General features: G+C 43.9%; 1 protein-coding gene across 2 annotated transcripts in view; it reads right to left on the bottom strand.

Annotated features, from left to right (window-relative positions):
• Positions 1 to 18350, bottom strand: part of LOC119383485 (ran GTPase-activating protein 1) — a 35390-nt gene that overhangs the window by 1022 nt on the left and 16018 nt on the right. For both annotated transcript variants that reach the window (XM_037651644.2, XM_049412543.1), the window contains exons 9-14: positions 17452 to 17551; positions 13484 to 13568; positions 9074 to 9203; positions 1976 to 2110; positions 1721 to 1882; positions 193 to 323 (exon numbers count right to left, since the gene is read on the bottom strand). In XM_037651644.2, coding sequence (XP_037507572.1) covers positions 193 to 323; positions 1721 to 1882; positions 1976 to 2110; positions 9074 to 9203; positions 13484 to 13568; positions 17452 to 17551 — 743 coding nt within the window. The remainder of the gene's footprint in view (positions 1 to 192; positions 324 to 1720; positions 1883 to 1975; positions 2111 to 9073; positions 9204 to 13483; positions 13569 to 17451; positions 17552 to 18350) is intronic.

Genomic DNA, 18350 nt, shown 5'->3' with positions numbered 1-18350 from the left:
ACTTCAGGGGTCTACTTAGACTATGATGATTCAAACACTATTCAGCAGGCATCACTGTTTCAATTTGAGCTGTAGGGCTGCCTTTTGTAGCGCAGAAACGAATTCGGAGAATGATGTCGAGGGACACCAGCCTGCGAAATTTGGTTGCCCCCCAGCATAACGCTTCCCCAACGGAAACGAAAGTGAGCTCACTTTGATAAGAATGCTTGGAGGGCCTCCCGGGCGGTGCTGGCAAAGTATTCTTTTGGCACCAACTCAGCTAGTAGCACCATGGCACCTTCTGTTGTTGCTGCCGACCAGCTCACCTTCTGGTCCTTCTCAGCCTGCGGCAAAAATTACGCATATAAGGTCGCTGGCTGAACAAGGAGTATCCAGTCACGCGTATGTGAAAACAAAATCACGTCGACAGCTGGCCAGGCTCTAACTTGCAGTTTTGCTCTCCCGTAAACATGCCATCAAAAGTATATCTTTATATGAAACAGACGTACAATGGTAAATTGCGACTTTGGTAAATCAGAGTTGAGCTATTGAAGCAGCTTTTGAAGAAATGCAGTCTATCATTAGCCACTAGGCTGTAGTGTTTACTCTTGTCAACACAATAAAGTTATGAGCGAATAAAGAAAAGCTAACGTCACTCACACCCAGTATCCTTTAGTGCTAGTGATGGTCATGAAGCTGTGAATTAGGTTTATAGCACCATGAATATGTGGACAATAAAAGATCCCAGATTAAAGACCACAGTTTCAAAGAAAAATGTGAAGCGCTGATATGGATAGCATGTTCTAGACAACTGCACGAAGAAACATACATAGTTTCATCGGCTGTGTATATCGCAGCAAATGTTTGTTTACTAATTAGATTACTAAGCATAGTATCACATACACACAATGAGAGGTGAGTATAACTTACTCAGGGGTGCAAAGCTGAAATAGGATTTGGAGTACGTTTTAGAGCAGGAAAATCCAAATTTGGAGCAGGTTATAGGAAAAAAAAAAACATTTTTAAGCACCAAGTCCCAAATTTGGAGTAGTACAATAAAGAAAGCTTACTTTTTGAACAGAAAATAAAAAGATGTACAAACCATTCAACGTCAGCGCAATAAAAATTTAGCTTCAATGCTGAAGGTCCAGCAAAAGTGACCAGTGAATTCTACGGACACCCACAAGGCACGATAAATTTGTACCAAATTCGAAAGCAAGTTAATCAGAATGCTTAGAGGATCTTGTTGAGTCAAGGCAGCGATGGTGACCTGCCTTCGATACTGAAGTGACATGCGCTCCACGTAACTGCAGTGCACTTGGCGGTCCTGCACAAGGATGCGGCAGCGAACGGCACATTTATGGCCAATTATATGCGTGCACTACATATACAGCGTCGCCAACACACCATGCCACATGGAGTACTGAGCAGACAGCTGAAGATGCTTACAGCGCCGTGACGAGGTTGTCGGTAACAAGTCGCACTGGCGTACTCTGTGCCTGCCATATCATGCCTTCGTGCTTTCCCATGCTTACCACTAAAGGGTCACCGCACTGACACCCAAGTCAAAATCATTAGTCGACCAGTCTGCATTTCATGAAAAGAGCGAACGCCTTTTGCAGCACGTGTGGTCAACCTCACTGTGAGTTGGGGGGCGCAATCAAGTCAAACCAGTACAGCTCAAGCGGTCAGCGAATACACTCGTCTCAACTACATTTTAATCAAGATAATGATGATTCACCTTTATCAGGCCCAAGTTTACCAAGATTTCATTGGTAAGCCATGACAATTGGTTCTCCTTTTTGGCGAGATTGAAGGCAGCAGAGATCAGTGCGTCTGCACAGTCCACAGCGAGGTGTTTTCCTGCGTCACCTTCTTGGCCACTGCCCACCACAGATGCCACCTGTAAGGAATACCGCAGAACATTTTTTGCATCTGCATCCCTAACACTTGACAACATCGGTTCATTACAGGTAATAGCGGATTCACTACTTGCCTTCATAAAAGCTGTTACATAGCCACGAATAAGGTCAGTGCCACTTGCAGTTGATTCAACCTCTCGAAGTAAATTCTGTGAACGCTGACTGCCAAGTTGAGCCAGCTTGGCTGCTGTCGGAGACGACAGGAACTCCTGCAAGAAAACAACATATATTGTGCCTATTGAGCGCTATTAAGGCTTTCTGACGACCTCAGCTCGTCACAGGTGATCACCAGTTTCCGGCCTATACTGAGATAAGGCAGTGAAAGGACATTTGTCCATTTAGTACATACTGACAACACTATTGACCGTTTTCAGCATGTGTGTACATTCACGGCGCATGCATTTGGTATAGTGTGGCACACTCTTTCAACTGTTTCGTCCACCTCAATAATGCATTTAAATATTAACATTATTTTTTTTTCTCCAGCAAGATGTGAACTGCGATAGAATTTGAAGCCATTGCCCTACTTAACAGAAGTTGCAATAGTTACATGCACAGTCAATTCTGTGCCTTCCTAATTGGAACAAGATTTTCTTGCAAGCATGCGTGCATGGCAAGACAAAGTTTATTTTATCCTTTCCCTCTACGAGACCCTCAACTTTCTTACATGTACACTTTTTCTGGAAAGCCTTAGGCCATCAGAATAAAAGTGAAAAGACTTTGCTGGGAAACTCTGCTAGGTAGCAGAGATTTGAAGTGTGACAATATGTCCAAAAGAATAGCCCCTACAGCAGCAAGTTTCAATAAAGAATTTCACAACAAGAATCTTCTTTCTCAGAAAGTACATATAAATCTAGATGTGGGTGCACCACCATAACATCATGAGCAAGTTGAATAACATGGATTCAGTTCTTATGGTAATGCACAGCAATATTAGCGACTAATGACCTCTCGACTATTTGATGTAACGCTTATTTACACAAAACGTATTTGTGAGAGTGCGGGTCACAGCCATTAAAGGAGTCGTGACGCAAAATTTTGAACACATGTTGAACATGTTAATGAAAGCGTCGCATCGGAAATTGAACCAAAAAGCAATGAGGTCATCATGTGGAAGCCCCTTGTAAACAATGTACGTCACGAGTTCTGGCCAGGTTATCGGAGACGTGTACGAGATGGACAACGCTGGTAGCGACAGCTGATGATGCAGAGCATAACCAGAGACCCACGAACATAACATTGCAGCAGCTTACCTACTTACTGACTCTGTGCAATGCAGTGAGACAATTATCAACTCATAGTCTTACACTTAAAATATTGCAGCGCTACATTTAACAAGGACAAGACAGAGAAGTACATGACAGGACGGGCGCTTACTTTTTTTTTGAACAAGAACAGCGGCACAACTGAGAATATATATATATATATATATATATATATATATATATATATATATATATATATATATATATATATATTTAGTCCTTGGACAAAACGCCAAAAGATGTCGCGACCGGCTCAGCTGCTGCTGCCATCAATGGCTCCAGCAACCGGGTATCCGCAAACATTAGGAAGTCTAGACAAACTAAAACTCTCCACTGCCGGGATCGTACTGCGCAGTGAACAGTTATATAACTGCTTTGGCGCTGCAACGTACGTATGTGGAATTTTTATGCCTTTAGAACTTAGCGTTGCCTGAGCTAAGTACGAATCAGTAAAGCGTACATCATGCCACTTACATGTTACGCCTACACACTGCTACAGAGCACCAATGTTGCGATTTCACTGCTTCCTTCGTCACTTCTCAACCTGTTACTTTACAAATGATCGGAGCGAAAATGTTTCAGCGCGCCTAATACTGCGGCTGCTCCAAAGCTCACGGATATCGTCACCTCAGTTGGATGACGATGACAAGAACAAAATCGTAGCCACCAGCGAGATTTGCAAAGTGAACCGAACTTTTCGGACCGATTTTTACACTCTTCACGGCTCCTTCGTCAATTGCACTAGATGAGCAACATAGTTTGACGATCAAGGAAACAAGGACTCGCAGCACTCAACACAGCAGACAGAACAGCAGCACTGACAACGTGGAGGATGGTGACCAATGACGTCACTAGTATTCTTGGTCACACAATAGTATTTGTTCAAGAGTAGGCCAAGTACGTTTATGAGTAGGCAGAGTATGTTTTGTGGCCGCTATTAATGAGTCAGTAGACACTGATTAAGAGCAGGAAACAGAGGTTCACAAATATTGTGTCACCACTCCTTTAAGATAGTCACACAAACATACTGCTAATTCGTGAAGCAGCTTAAAAACGAACGTAAAGGGTTTCAAAGAACGCGCTGCACCTTTTAGGCAAGCAGACGTTGAGAAAGCTATAAATAGGCCTCACTGTCTCTCTTATAGATTACTAAGCTTTTGTCAGGCCTCACACCTTTTCAAATAATAATTAGAACTAACAGACAAGAAAGCCAGGATTGTTAGTTCTAAATAATGTTGTGTCTAGCAAAGAAATAACGGGCCCTTAAACTTCCCCTTCCTTCGAACTTTTTAAATAGAAGCTCCACAGAGGCTCAAATCGATTAACAGCTTTCGCTGCAAAAACAGCCCAAGCCCTCATGACTGCTAGTTATAGTAGAACCTCCATGATACGATCACGGCTTATACGAATTTCGGGGTGATACAAGTTTTTCTGTGGTCCCGGCCAAGGCCCATTAACCTGCAATGTAATGGAGTACGGTTGTTGCGAACCAATTTTCACCCTGGGACGTTTGACACAAACGTACGCTGCCGCGCAGGTGCTGCCCACGCTGTCACCGAAGACGTGGCCAACCGCGCACAGTAGTGATGCAGAACTATCAATGGTACTATCGATACTATCGATGGCTGTGTCACTATCGAACTATCGATGGTAAAAAAGGCTATCGATAGTGCTATCAATAGTAAATTCTATAGTACTATTGATAGTATAAAATCAACCGTGCGAACTAATTGCAGCATAAGCTTGGTTGCACAAGTGCGTGGTATATGGTGGAGCAGGAGTAGCATGCTAACAGCGAGAGAGTTGGCATGCTCTTGTTCCTTCACCAGAATGCTTGGCTGACCCATGATAATTAATGCTTGGCTGACCCATGATAATTAAGTTGAACTGTACAGCCTTATCAGAAATGAAGCTGTTACATGTGGTGAAACTGCACTGCTACAAATTTATATTGCATTTTGTGATTTCAAAATAAAAATATCAAGAACGAAGTTGGTTAATTGTAAGAAGGTGCAACTGGTTACTTTTGAATACGAGTTAACTGATGTACATATTCCGGTATTTTCAAAGCGGAAATAATTTATTTCTTTTATCGAAAAAATTGATTATAGATTAAGCGAACTAAGTATTGCTGATGTTTTGGCTCTTATCACTGACCAACAACAGCATAATCATTCGCAGCGCTATCGATAGTATTATTGGTAGTTGTAATACTATCGATAGTTTGTCGATAGTAGTACTATCGATAATTTCTTTACACTGTCGATAGTTTAAAATATACTATCAATGCTATCGATAGTCAATTTACCGATATTTTGGCATTACTAGCGCGCAGGCATGCACACCACACCGCGTTGTGAGTTAAGCGCTGTCCTGTCAAGTTCTTATATCTTCGGTCCCCGTTTTATGTGCGCTTATAAGCTTTGTGCTTCAACATGAATGGTTGTAGCCAGATTGTGCACACGAATCTTGGAGGCCAAAATGCACCTTCGTGTGCCTTCGCATTTAGATTACCGTATTTACTCGATTCTACCGCGCCCTCGATTGTAACGCGCACCCGTTTTCCGCGACCAAAAAAAAAAAAAAAGTAATACATCGATTGTAACGCGCACCCATTTTTAGTGAGAGAAAAGAACAAAAAAAGTCCGTAGGAGTCAAACTTCGCACATTCAGAAGAACAAGCATTTGGGTTTTAAAGAACTAAAGTTTCAAAAAAGTAAAACACAAAGTCAAAAAGCGGGCCTTGCCGCTAAAACTGTCACCACTACGGCGGCGATACGAGTCGCGTAATGGATCAGTCCTCGTCGCTGTCGGACAACTCCTTGTCGCTGTCAACGCTCTTCGATTTCGGGAAACCGGCCCTGCTTTGGTCCACTGAAGCCTTTTCGTGAAGCTTTGCTGTAAAAAATCTGCTTCTGTTTGCACCAGTCTCGCACGCACGTTTCGGGAACTCCGAACTATATCCGAACGACCGCGATGCGGCCCGATTTCCGTCCGTCTCTCTGCACATGTAATAACTATTCTTTTAAATGCGGCATCGTGGTACACTCGTCGAGTATTTGGAGTCGGCACTTCCATGCCGTCGATGCGAACGCAGAACGGGATGACAATCTCCTCAGCACATGTACGAACTTACGAACTGAAAAAATGGCAGAAATCGTAGGAGGCGGCCATTTTGAAATGTCGGTGGCAATACGGTAACCGAGTTTCTTTTTTTTTTTTTTTCGGTACTCGATTCTAACGCGCATGCGATTTTTGGACTCGTTTTTCCGGAAAAAAGGTGCGCGTTAGATTCGAGTAAATACGGTACAGATGGCGCTGGCGTCGCACTTTTATTTTTTTCTTTTCAACGTGTTGAAACTCGCGCCAGTGTCGTTGTGCTGAGTTTACACGTCCCTGCCACGTCGATACAAGTCATGGCCTTGCAATCGGGCAGGACCGAAAGAGGAGCGGACGGTTTTGGCCAAGGAGCTAGGCCTTGCAACGTCAGCACGCACGATTATTGGGGATGTGCACGCCTGCCAACTCCCAGATTTTCATGGCAGAAAACCAACAGATTTTTTCGAGCACGGCCGTAAATCTCTCGAAAAACATCCCAAACGCCACCGTGATAAGAAAATAATAACAACAAAAGACAGCGGTTCCAAAATTTTTGTGGCCTTCATCTATTGCATGGAAAGAGCTGCTTAAGTCACTTTCGCCGCAGTGCTCTGATGCAGGGGTGCCAGGTTTGGCTACTTTGCGCGAATTTGGCTACTTTTTTACTTTTTGGCTACTTTCTTGTCTCCTTGATTTGAGCAATATGATGAAATCTGGTGATGTTGCAGCCGCTGGTGTTCGAGTATAGGTGCCAAAAAATAGCAGTCAAAGTGTGCTTCCAGCTCCAAAAATTGAATTTTGCAATTTGATTACACAGATAACTCTACACAGACGAACTTTAGTGGAAAGGATGGCACAGTGGCCTAAGCAGGCATAAGGGTCAATGGTCGATAATAACATAAATGTAAAAAACTACACGTTTATAGCCTGCCAGTCAAGTAATCCTCGCGCACAAAAAAAAAATGCTCTTGGATGCCTGGTTGGGACTCAGAGAGAACTGTTGCATGGGGCCTCATTTCGCAGATCACCCATTGCTGAACACGGCTTTAAACCACAATTGCAAGTGAACAGTAATCGAAAGTGCTCCGCATCCAGATCGGGCTTCACACTCATTGTCATTAGAAATCAGATTTCCGAAATTTCCAGTGAGCCCTGTAAAACCAGGAAACAAGAGGCAAAGGCACAGTACAAGCGCTCACTAACAATAGTTGTTAGTCAGCGCTTGTGCAGCCTTTGCCTCTTGTGTCGTTTTTTTTTTAGTGCTCTCCTTAGAATGCCTTACCAACTTACACAACAAGCAATCGTTCTAGAATATGTGACGAACTGCTTGTAACATTTCTTATTAAGCTCAGGTACGGACTGCGACTCTGGATTTGTCATCACGGAAGGAATTTTTCCGAACGTGGCTTCAGTTTATGCTTCAATGCAGCGACGGAGATTTTGAGTGCACTCATCGTGTCTTATACCCCTGTCACACGGCACATGTAATGTCATTCGCAGCGAATGTCATTAGGTGTTGATGCCATTTTTGTTGCTGCTACACGGGCATAGCGAATGACATTCACACCTAATGGCATTCGCCCGTTGAATGTGTTCACCGAACTCATTCAGGCGCCGCATGTGTACTCTCGTCAACAGGCGCTTGGCAAAAGATTGCGACATTGATATCTTAAAGCATGTTAAAGCAATATGTAAACGATGTTAACGTTCTCATTAAAGGTTGTTGTTAACTTTTCGATAACTTTTTTACGTACAGCGCGATGTTGGAAGCAATTTGTGCAGCTATATTCTCTTTCCCATACTCCGACTTGACGCTAGCGCCACCTCCTGTCAGCCATGTGGCCATGTTTACAAACGCTCACTGTTGTTTTGGTGAAGCGACGCCGCGGTAGCCGTAGCGACAGTTGCACACATATGTAAATTAAAAGCACGATTTGTAACTTTTTAATGTCACAGCCGCCTGCCGATAAACATTGACATCAATTGCGAACGTCATTTCATATGGCCGTGTAGACCCGGAACGCAAGATCGCAATGACATTCGTTTTGAATGTCATTCGCAGCGAATGACATTACATGTGCCGTGTGACAGGGGTATTAAACTCAATTTTGCTATCGCAAATTCAAGTCTTTTCAAGAAAAGTCATGCAAGGCGCTTGAAGAGAGAGAGTCATTTTTTTAACAGCACGAACACTACGTCACCATGCATGAAATTATTGCTAAAGTCAGCAATTTATGCTGGAATCCCAAGAATTATGATTTTGAATTGTTCATGCAGCACATATTTACATTTCCGCCAAAGGGCTTTTGCATTTACTAATTTAAATAAAAAATGTGGACATGGTTTTCACATATGCGTGGCTACTTTTGGCTGCTTTTACTGCCCTTGGCTCAAGTTGGCTACATTTTGGCTACTTTTTCCAATTTTCTGGCTATCTTTTGTTTTTTCAACCTGGCAACCCTGCTCTGATGTCATGCGGAAAAGCATACTTAAGATTAAGAGGGGGCTACTAGCTGTTACGGGTCACAACACATTACCTACACACGCGCGCATATTTATGATTACAAATATGATCGTTGAAGTCTAAAAACTTTACTGGTAATGATCCAGAGCTGTTTATGATGTTCCTGCGGCCCTGAGAAACAATAAATGAAGATGTGCACCAGCTTTCTTCAGTTGCATATTAATTTTCCATGTTTTCTGGTAATACATATATTTCAGATGATAAGAATATTTTTGGTGACCCCGCGAGATTCGTATCACCGAGGTTTTACTGTATCTAGAAAACTGCCTGCGCTTTATATTTACCTCTGCAGTGCAGCTAGCCTCGATGTACTCCTTCTCAGATCTGCCTTTTACAGGACTGTCACCACCTTCTTCGTCGTGGCCTTCTCCATCGTCATCCTCCTCCTCTTCATCATCAACACCTTCATCATCACTGTTAGGAATGCAGCAGAGAATTACGCGGGCATTACAGTCAAATCCCGCAACAACGAAATTCACGGGACGCGTGAAAAAGTTTGTTGTCGCAGAATTTCGTTGCAGTGAAAGTTCATCTATAGACCACAAAAGTTAGGAAGATCTGATGATCATGACTCGTTCTTTGGTCTCGGCAAGCGCATGCACTGTCCTTTGCATTTAACTCTCCCCAGCTCGGACGTACTTGGCCGCACACCGAGTGAATGTAATTTCTCGCGTATAACACGCACAATATATACAGAAAATTTAGTGTTAAACTCGGGGTGCAGGTTATATACAAATTTTGGTGCGCAAGTTGGCCTCATGGTAATGCAACGAAAGCGGCTTTGCGTCAATACGAGAGTTATACACATAAGCTGCCCTCGAAGCGAGCCGAGTGCGTAGCGCCGCAAAGGAGCGTGCCAAAGTTCGCTAGAGGCTAACTGAAAGCAAAGTGCCAAAGCTCCGCACTACCACAGTCATAAGCGTGCGAAAAGAAAGCCGAAACGCTTTGTGCTGTTTTATGACTTTATTGCCTTTAATCTTTCTTCCGGTGTGTTAGCTGCGTACTTGAGCATAGTCGCTATCGATGATCGCAACGATGGCGACCGCGATTTTCCGCGCAGCGGTTGCGCCAAACGGTAGTTCTGTTTTTAATCTGTGCGCGCTGGCCGTGCGCGTGCTTTCAGAACTGCGTCGTTGCTATCTGTGATCGCGTCTACCGTGGTTTTGACCTTGGCATTGCTTTGAGTCGGTGCGCGTACTTTCGTGGTGCCCATGATCGCGTCGACATGACCGCATTTGTGTTCGCAGTGGTTGCGGCAGAATGTAGTTACGCTTGGACTCTGTGCGCGCTGGCCGCGCATGTGCCTTCAAAAAGCCGTGGATGTCATTCACGATCGCAGGGCTTGTGACGACGAGCAGTAGTTTTGTTTTGAGTGCTACGTCAAAAACATGGCGGGAGTTCTTGAAGAACGATTCTTGCGCGGCCCGCACGCGCATCAAACCCGCCGGCAGCATCATGGCGGATGGACGATCTGACGCCGAGCATCTCAGTGGTGAAAAATTTACCGGGATGTGCGTGTGGTGCCAGAAAGCATGTCTCCGATAAAGACACGGGTCTTGCGATGCGGCTGCACGGCTCTGGCAACGAGAAATGGTAGTTTCTAGCGGAATTTCGCGGCAATCCTAGGCAAGCTCCTTTTCCTTATGTGGTGGCACTCGCGAAAACTTCAAGTGGAGATACCCAGTAAAAGTATTTGTTGTGATGAGACATTTTTCGCATTGTTTTCTGTGGGCGGCTGAAAGGGAATCTAAAATTATTCGTTGTGACGGAAATTTCGTTGTAGTGGTATTCGTTATGGCGGGATTCAACTGTTGTTCTCATTCACAGGACATAGCAATTTGTTTCGTGAGGCTATTTTAATTTACCAGAAACTCAATGACACTCTTGCTTAGCAATTAAGATTCAAATATTTTTGGAAAAAAGCTATCAATGTGCTCAGTAAAGGCTGCTGTGTTGCTTTTAACTGTTCCTTAAGGTAGTGTAAACTGTGCAGTATTAGATTAAAGAATGTAGCAAGTTGGCCCACAGCATGCCTTACTGCCAATTTGCTGTGCCTATAGGCACCGGGCGCTGGGCGAGTTTGGACTGGTGGTGGCTCTTTCGGTGGAGGCGCGGAACTAATGGCATGTGGGTGCCAAAAAGGAGCAGGCGCTTGCTGCGGGGACGCGGTGCTGGATGTTGGCTGCGCTTCATTGTGCTCTCGTTGCTTGTGTCCTGCGCTGCCGAAAGGCCCCGGGAACCAAGCCCGAGCAGACAGGCTGCGCTTTAGGCTGCACAAACAGCTATGCAAACATGGATAAAGCTGGGGAGTAGATCCAGTTCCATCGGTTCCCGTCTGCAATTGCCGTCGCCGACGGCCTTGTTCGCGCACCGGCCTCCAACAACGGCCCTCGTTGCGTCAAGCTACATGAAATACATAGACTGGAGATAGCTGTTGAAATATTAGAATCGGCGACGCTTTGAAAAGAAAAGGAAAGCAAAGAGGGAACTGGAGTTTGCAAGATGTACACCGGAGGAACAACATGTGCAATCGGCCAAGCATTGCGTAAAGAAAGCCGGAAATCGAATAGGAGACGTAGGGTATCCTTTTCAAATGTTGGGAGACAATGTTGACGTGTAGACAGAATAACAAGGTATTAAATATTCGGCAGATTCCATGCCTTGTAGGAATCGGTTTCATGCGAAGCAGTCAGCGAGTAGTTCTATGCTGCATTTTTTTTTTTAGTGTTGAGCCAAGCGTTACGAGGTGGATCGACGTGTTTTTGTAAGTGCAGTAGTTGTGTACACATCGTGGTCTTACCAGGCACGTCAACTACACTGGCGTTCAAAGGGTAACTTATGGTCTGACGTAACGTCAGCACCCACGTTACAGCACATACGTCAGTATTTTCGCAGTGAAGTGCACTTTACGGTGCGATTATGTGAACATCATACGTAACTTTCGTTTGTGTATTCCTCCGGGGTCGAGAAACGCTTGAATATATCTTGCTAAATCATATAGGAATACAAATGTAACGTTTATTACTCTGCTATAAAAGCAGAGCAAACACTGGAACCACAGACGTTAACCTGACATGACGCCTGTATCATAGGAGTACATATGTAGTGTTTATTGCTTTGTTATAAAATTAGATAGCCAGCACCACAACCAGAACTGACGTAGCACCAACATTACGTCTGCATAGGGTGTTTTTCCAAAGCAGGTTCTAGACCTGGCGTGGCTCTGTGGTAGAATACCTGACTGTCACGCAGAACCATTGGGTTCGATTCCTGCTGGGATCCTAATTTTTATTCTCTGCATTCGTCGGGTCAACGCTGACGTTGTCGGTTTTTCTTAACGCTCTCGCATTTTAATTACCAATGTCTGTTCTCGCCGTTCCTGGGTAGATATAAACTGTCAATCACCTGTGGCGCATACCCGTATACCGATGCCCGCGGTAAACGGGTATGTGCTACACGTCTGGAGGAAAGGGTATGAAACGTGGGCGACAGGATTTTCACTTTATTCATGCCATGAGCAGAGAGTCATATTCGTCAAATCCGCTTACCCTCCCATGCCAATTTTGGTCTACGTACACCAAGTTAAGGAGGCGATCACGAGAGCATCCAGACGTAGGCGGCTAGATAAACAGATACCTAAATAGAAACGCTCAAAGTGCCTAGGGTTCGCTAGAAAATGCTTCGCATTTAAAAAATACAAATGGTGCTACTTACACCTAGCTCCACATCGTAGTTTATCGCATTAAGCTTCATCTGCGGGGCGCACTTGCAATGCTGTTTGCACTCGTTGTCACCTTTATATTCCGTGATGTCGTGCACGTGACCCGCTTCGTGCAAGCGGAGACCCTTCTCTAGAGCAGACGCATGAAAACGCGTACGCCAGCTGGTCAAGTCTTTGAAAGTGCAGTGCAAAAAAACTGGCAGCGCCATGAGTGCACTTGCGCTGTCAGAACTCGCCTTCGCGCCAGGGGCCCTCCAGACAATAATGAGGAACAGCGAGTTCGGCAGTTAAAATTCAAAGATGCTTATTTTACATCGTGTCACCAATCGGGCCTGCCTCATTTGCAGTCCCGAAAGGGAGGAGGCATCGTGCCCCCTCTGGTCCGTCTTCGAACGAAAACAAACGCCTACAAGCACAGCACCACGCAAAGAAGCTGACTCGTTTGATGTTCCGACAGCGCTCATCGGTGTGGACATGAGAGGGACACCGTGTCATTCTTTCTAGATGACTTGGCGGCCATTAAACGCGTCCACGACCGCAAATGACTGCGCGGGAGTCTGCCTGAAGCCCGACGACGGGCCCCGTTGTCTGAACACACGCCTGAGAGTCGAAAGCTTCGTGCATTGTTCAAAAGAACACTGCTGCTGCCGCTTCTCTTTGCCTCTCGGCGACAAAACGCAACAGCATGCAGCTTCGAATTGCTCAAAAAGAAACGCCGCGCTTCTCTTCGAATACGTGCCGACAGTAGCAGAGCCTGCTCCGCGTCCTCTGCTTCACATGCCAGTGCTGTCACTGCCGCCGCTTGGGGCGCTTTTCGGGAGAGGCGTAGATGGTGCCTTACGACGGCCGCCCGGTGCCTATATACCTCACGAAGTAAGCAAGTTTGGAACCGTGTCGTACATTTGATTAGAAAGTAAACAAAAGAATGAAATGTTAATAGGGTATTGATGCAGGTAGCCTTAAGGAGAGTCACCTGAAGGCACACAGCGCCTCGATCTTGCCCACTGCTTCCATAACTGCCTCCAGCATGTTCACTCCTTCAGGGCCAAACTTATTACCTGTAGAACGAAAACAAGCGAAATAGATCAATAGTTGGTTTCTCTGACCCACAATACCACAGCGGGCCAGCGTCACATAAAACATCTGACACAGGTGCCCCTGAGTACTCTCAGTACTTCTTGTTAGCTATGTACGTTAACAGGGATCAGAAGTGCCTTTGCAGTGTTACTCCTTTCTATAGCTGGGAGGAACCCTTCTTTCACTGTTTTATTTGGTCCCCATGGAAAGATATTCTGATATCTCCAATACAGAATATTTAAATTGAGTAAGTAAAGCAAAACCTTGTTGCAAGAGACACTTAGGGGGCTTGGGAAACGCCTCCTGCAACAAAACATTCTAACATTGAGGGGCCCAATGAAATCACTTGATTATACTGTTAAGCCTCATTAATTTATCCCCAATTAATTCGGATGCACCATCAGGTCCAGTTAGGGTTGCCACCTGTCCGGTTTTAGACCGGCCCGGCCAGTTTTTTAAATAGCGGGCTGGTTGCCAGTCCGCGCCGGCCGCCCTTGGCCATTTTCTTTTTCGTCATAATTAGAGACCGGATTTTAGGCAAATGCCTATTTTGTTGCTTGCGCTCCTATCGCGCTCTTTTAATATATGAGCATGAATTAGGGGTTAAGAAGGGCTTTTACAGTGTTTTTATAGTGCCTATAAATGCCTATTTTTGGCGTTCATGCCTAAATACTTACAAATGCCTATAAATGCCTAATTTCAAAATTGGCGCTTATATGAAGATTACTTAGCCTCAAGTTTCGCTCCCGGGTGCAGTTTGAGACCGTTATTCATGTTACCGCGCAACACTGTTTGGAACTATGGGGTTCAACCTAGTCCTTTAAGGGGAGACATGGTTCTTAAAAATGGTTTTTTAAAAGTTGGGTGAATGGCATGAAATTTAATACACTTATTCAGCTTTTTCTGCAGATTCAAAATCTCTAAGTAGATTTTTAATAGCTGCATTAGAACAAAAGATATGCAATTTCTAACACATATTTAAGCGTACTTCTTACGGGGATTTTTGGCAACTTTGCTTTGTCAAACACAAAACCAAAGTATGTGGAAAGATTGCCAGGAAGCTGGTCTAGCCGGTGATGCTATTTATTTTCTTATAATGTTGTTCACCAAATTATAATTCTCGATTATCAGAAATAGTATGCAGCAAAAAAATTTCACTCACATTTACGTCTATTTATTTTGCATTCAAAGTTTGTCGAAGACAATCGGATTAGCATCACCGGCTAAACCAGCTTTCTGGCAGCCTTGCCACATACTTTGTTTCTGTGTTTGACAAAGCAAAGTTGCCAAAAATTCCCATAAGAAATATGCTTTTAGAGATTGCACATCTTTTGTATTAATGCAGCTACCAAAAATCTAATTAGAGATTTGGAATCTGCAGAAAAAATGGGATAAGTTTGTTAAATTTCGTTCAGTTCACCCAGCTAATAAAAGAAATAAAAAAAAGACCCGCATCTCCCCTTAATTAACCAACTCCCGGCAACAACCGCTAGCAGCCGTGAAGTGGTACACGCCAGCGAGCATTCGTCCCCGCACTGATATGGCGCAAGAAATTGACGAATGCGAACCCAGAGAGCCGTCAGCGCAAAGGAAAGTGAAGAGCAAAAAAAAAAAAAAAAGAAAAGAAAAGAAAAAAAAGAAAAATGTGATGTGCACGCAACTTTTGTTTTGTTTGTAACTTACTTTTTAAGGCGTTCACTGCAGTAGCGCAGCCAGAAACTTTTTTCCGGTGAGGGGGGAGGGAGGATTCCACCATACTCTATGCATGTTCGTGTGTGCGTTTGTGTGTGTGCGTGTATATATACACACAAAACTGAAAAGTTTTGCGTGCGTGTGCGAGGCAAAGTGTAATTGCACGGCTACGTTCAACTGTTGGCGCCTTTGTGCCATGTTAAGCAATAATTTTTTTTCCTGTCGTAGATAGAGGTCGCGCACTTTTAGTTTGAAATTATTTGCATTTATGCGAAAGTTCATTCTGCCTATATCTACGATATTGGAGGCTTAAAACGATGCTTTGCCTGCCTATTTTTGGCGCCTAAAACGAGCGTTTTAACTGCCTAAAAATCCGGCCTCTAGTCATAATATCACAATTATTTATTTCCTGAGGCACTTTATAAGCGTCAATTCAACAACTACGATGGTAAATATTTATCGTCAATCACCAAAACTCTTACGCTATTAATCAACCACTTTCTAGGATCCCTTCAGGTGTAGTGATCATTGGAACAGAGCATATTATTGCGCATGTATGGTACATGAATATCCGATATTTTTGTGGCATATGCACCCTATACATTTTAATGTTCGTTTGTATCTATAATGCCACTGGGCTGTTGGATTCAGACGCAAAGAAGAGCTTTTCATGGACGAAGTATTGCGGTTCCTTTTCAATGCAGCACATTCAAAGCAATACGCAAAGCGCCATTCTAATCACGGGTATTTTTATGCCAGCAATGAGACTAGCTGATCAGCTCAGTGTGCTGTTTTTGTTTGTACATTAAGTTTACTTGGCTCAAGAAATGTACATTATTACATTAAATGGCACTGCATGCTGAAGACTTGACATGGCGTCTATTGTTCAACATTAATCTCGTGTCACACCCCCCCCCCCTCTATCTCAGTCTGAGGGGCTTTTTTTTTTCTTCAGGAAAAGGTGGCAACCCTAGATCCCATCAGATATGTATATAGGGCTATGGCACGATACTCTAGTTAATTCAGACACTTCATGGAGCTCAGAGGCACAGAAGATGGGTGACACCAGGGGTTGTCCGAATTGCACCACCAGCAAGGGCTTTGTGGTCCATTAGTCTAGAATAATGGATCGCAAAGCCTTTTTGGGGACAGCTGTGTTCAAACTTGTTACATTGCAAAGAGTGCAGCTGTGCACCAGTGTTTTTTCTAGCACTAAGGTACTCTCAAGATCATATGACAGGGTGGCACAAGAAATCGAAGAAGCATTTTTGATAATCAAGTCTAGCGAAACGTGTTTTGTATTGCCATCCATTACGCTGCATACCACTGACCGGTGTCAACAGGTTTCTACATACGTATGTCTTTTGCATCACGTTTATTCGGTGAGTATATACCTTTTGTTGCCTCGGTAAAACCTCCGGTGATAGTTCGCGCCATGTCCGCGTTCTTCTTCTGTTGTCTTCGTTGAATTAGCGCACTTTCGTTGAAGAAAGCAGTAAAAACTTGCCCAGCAAAGCACCCTCACTCTAGGAACTCCAAAAAAGTTGTCCTTAGTAACCGAGAGTTTCTCGTATGCAATGTTGTTAACATGTTGAACATAGGAAAACCAAACAAACCAATTTTAAATGCCTTAGTATCCCTTGTAATCATGTATTTTGTAAAAATACTTTTTTTATGAATGGATATAGATAGACAGTTTCAAACATGAACAACAACAAAGACTGCTCCATTCACAAGCAAAATCACAAATATTTTCAGACCTATAAAAAGAAAACTGTCCCAAGCATTTATGTTAATAACCTCGGGAATTATTATTCAACATAACTGCAACATGCCCAGATCTGAAGAGGCAAGCTTAAAAAGCAAAATGCAAATTTTTTGCTGTTTTTACCGTGCATTCCAATACTCTCGCAGCTCTATGGCCAAAGTTGCCTTTGTGGCAACCTAACTACTAATAGTATCAATAAATAAAAAGCAAAAAGTACTATGTAAGCACTCATAAAAGGGCCAGATTATGTGTGAAGCCATGGGCTATTACTGTATCAGAAGTGGTACACGAGAACTTAGAAATCACCGGTTATGAAATCCACAGAAATACGAGTGGAAACTGGATGCCAACGGATACACAAACTGAAACTTGTTCACACAAGATGCTGGATTCAAGTCACGTACCGTCAAGTTCAAGAGTTTCCAAATCTGGCTTCCCCTTGAGGGCTTCCACAATTTCAAGGCCTCCGTCGATTGCTATTTCATTGTTGCCCAGATTCACTTCCTGAAACATCAAGTTGCCACTTGAACCAACTCAGTCTCCCCCAGAAAATGCAACACTACCAAGGAAATAACTAGGGGTGTGCGAATATTCGAAATTTCGAATATTTTTCGAATAGTGTTTGCTATTCGATTCGATTCGCACTGAAATTTTACTATTCGAACTATTCGAACTTCCCAAAGACAAATGCAGTCAACGTCCGGTTGAAAGTGACCCCTTCAGATTTTCAATATGCTTCACCTCATTACACTCTCGTATTGCGGCAAAGCTGCCTTTCAAGCTCCGTTACGGGCGAACTTAAGCAAGAGACAGTCAACGTCTGATTGGAAGTGGTTCCTAGATTTTCAATATGCTTCACCTCATCACAACCCCGTATTGCGGCAAAGCTGCCTTTCAAGCTCCTCTACGGTCGCAAATGTATTAACTCAAGAAAACGCTGGTTCCAATATGGAGATGAAAGATGTGGCAGAGTTGGGGGCTCAATTAATGCTGTTTTGGACCTGAAATTTGGGCAGGAAGTCTGAAAAATCGGACGCCGAAGCTTTTTAGCATCCAAAATTTCAGATGTTCTTATATATCGACGTCTACGAGGTAGATTTGGAACTCCAGACTTGAAGGGAGCACACCCTTGTCTGCCACATCAGTTAGCCTTCCACAGAAGTTGAAAGAGAAGGAGAGGCTGAGGAAATGGCATCTCTGCCTATCACGTGTAAAGTGTTGTCGGCAACACTTTGGTTGCACCAAATCATGTACAGGGGTGGTCAAAAGTTCCCAGGCCGCAACGCCCGGCCCTGGAGCAGCG

Source organism: Rhipicephalus sanguineus, chromosome 2, assembly GCF_013339695.2.
Source record: "Rhipicephalus sanguineus isolate Rsan-2018 chromosome 2, BIME_Rsan_1.4, whole genome shotgun sequence".
NCBI classification, from domain to species: Eukaryota; Metazoa; Arthropoda; class Arachnida; order Ixodida; family Ixodidae; genus Rhipicephalus; species Rhipicephalus sanguineus.
The sequence above is the reverse complement of the archived record's forward strand: the minus strand, read 5'-3'. Positions and strand labels throughout refer to the sequence as shown.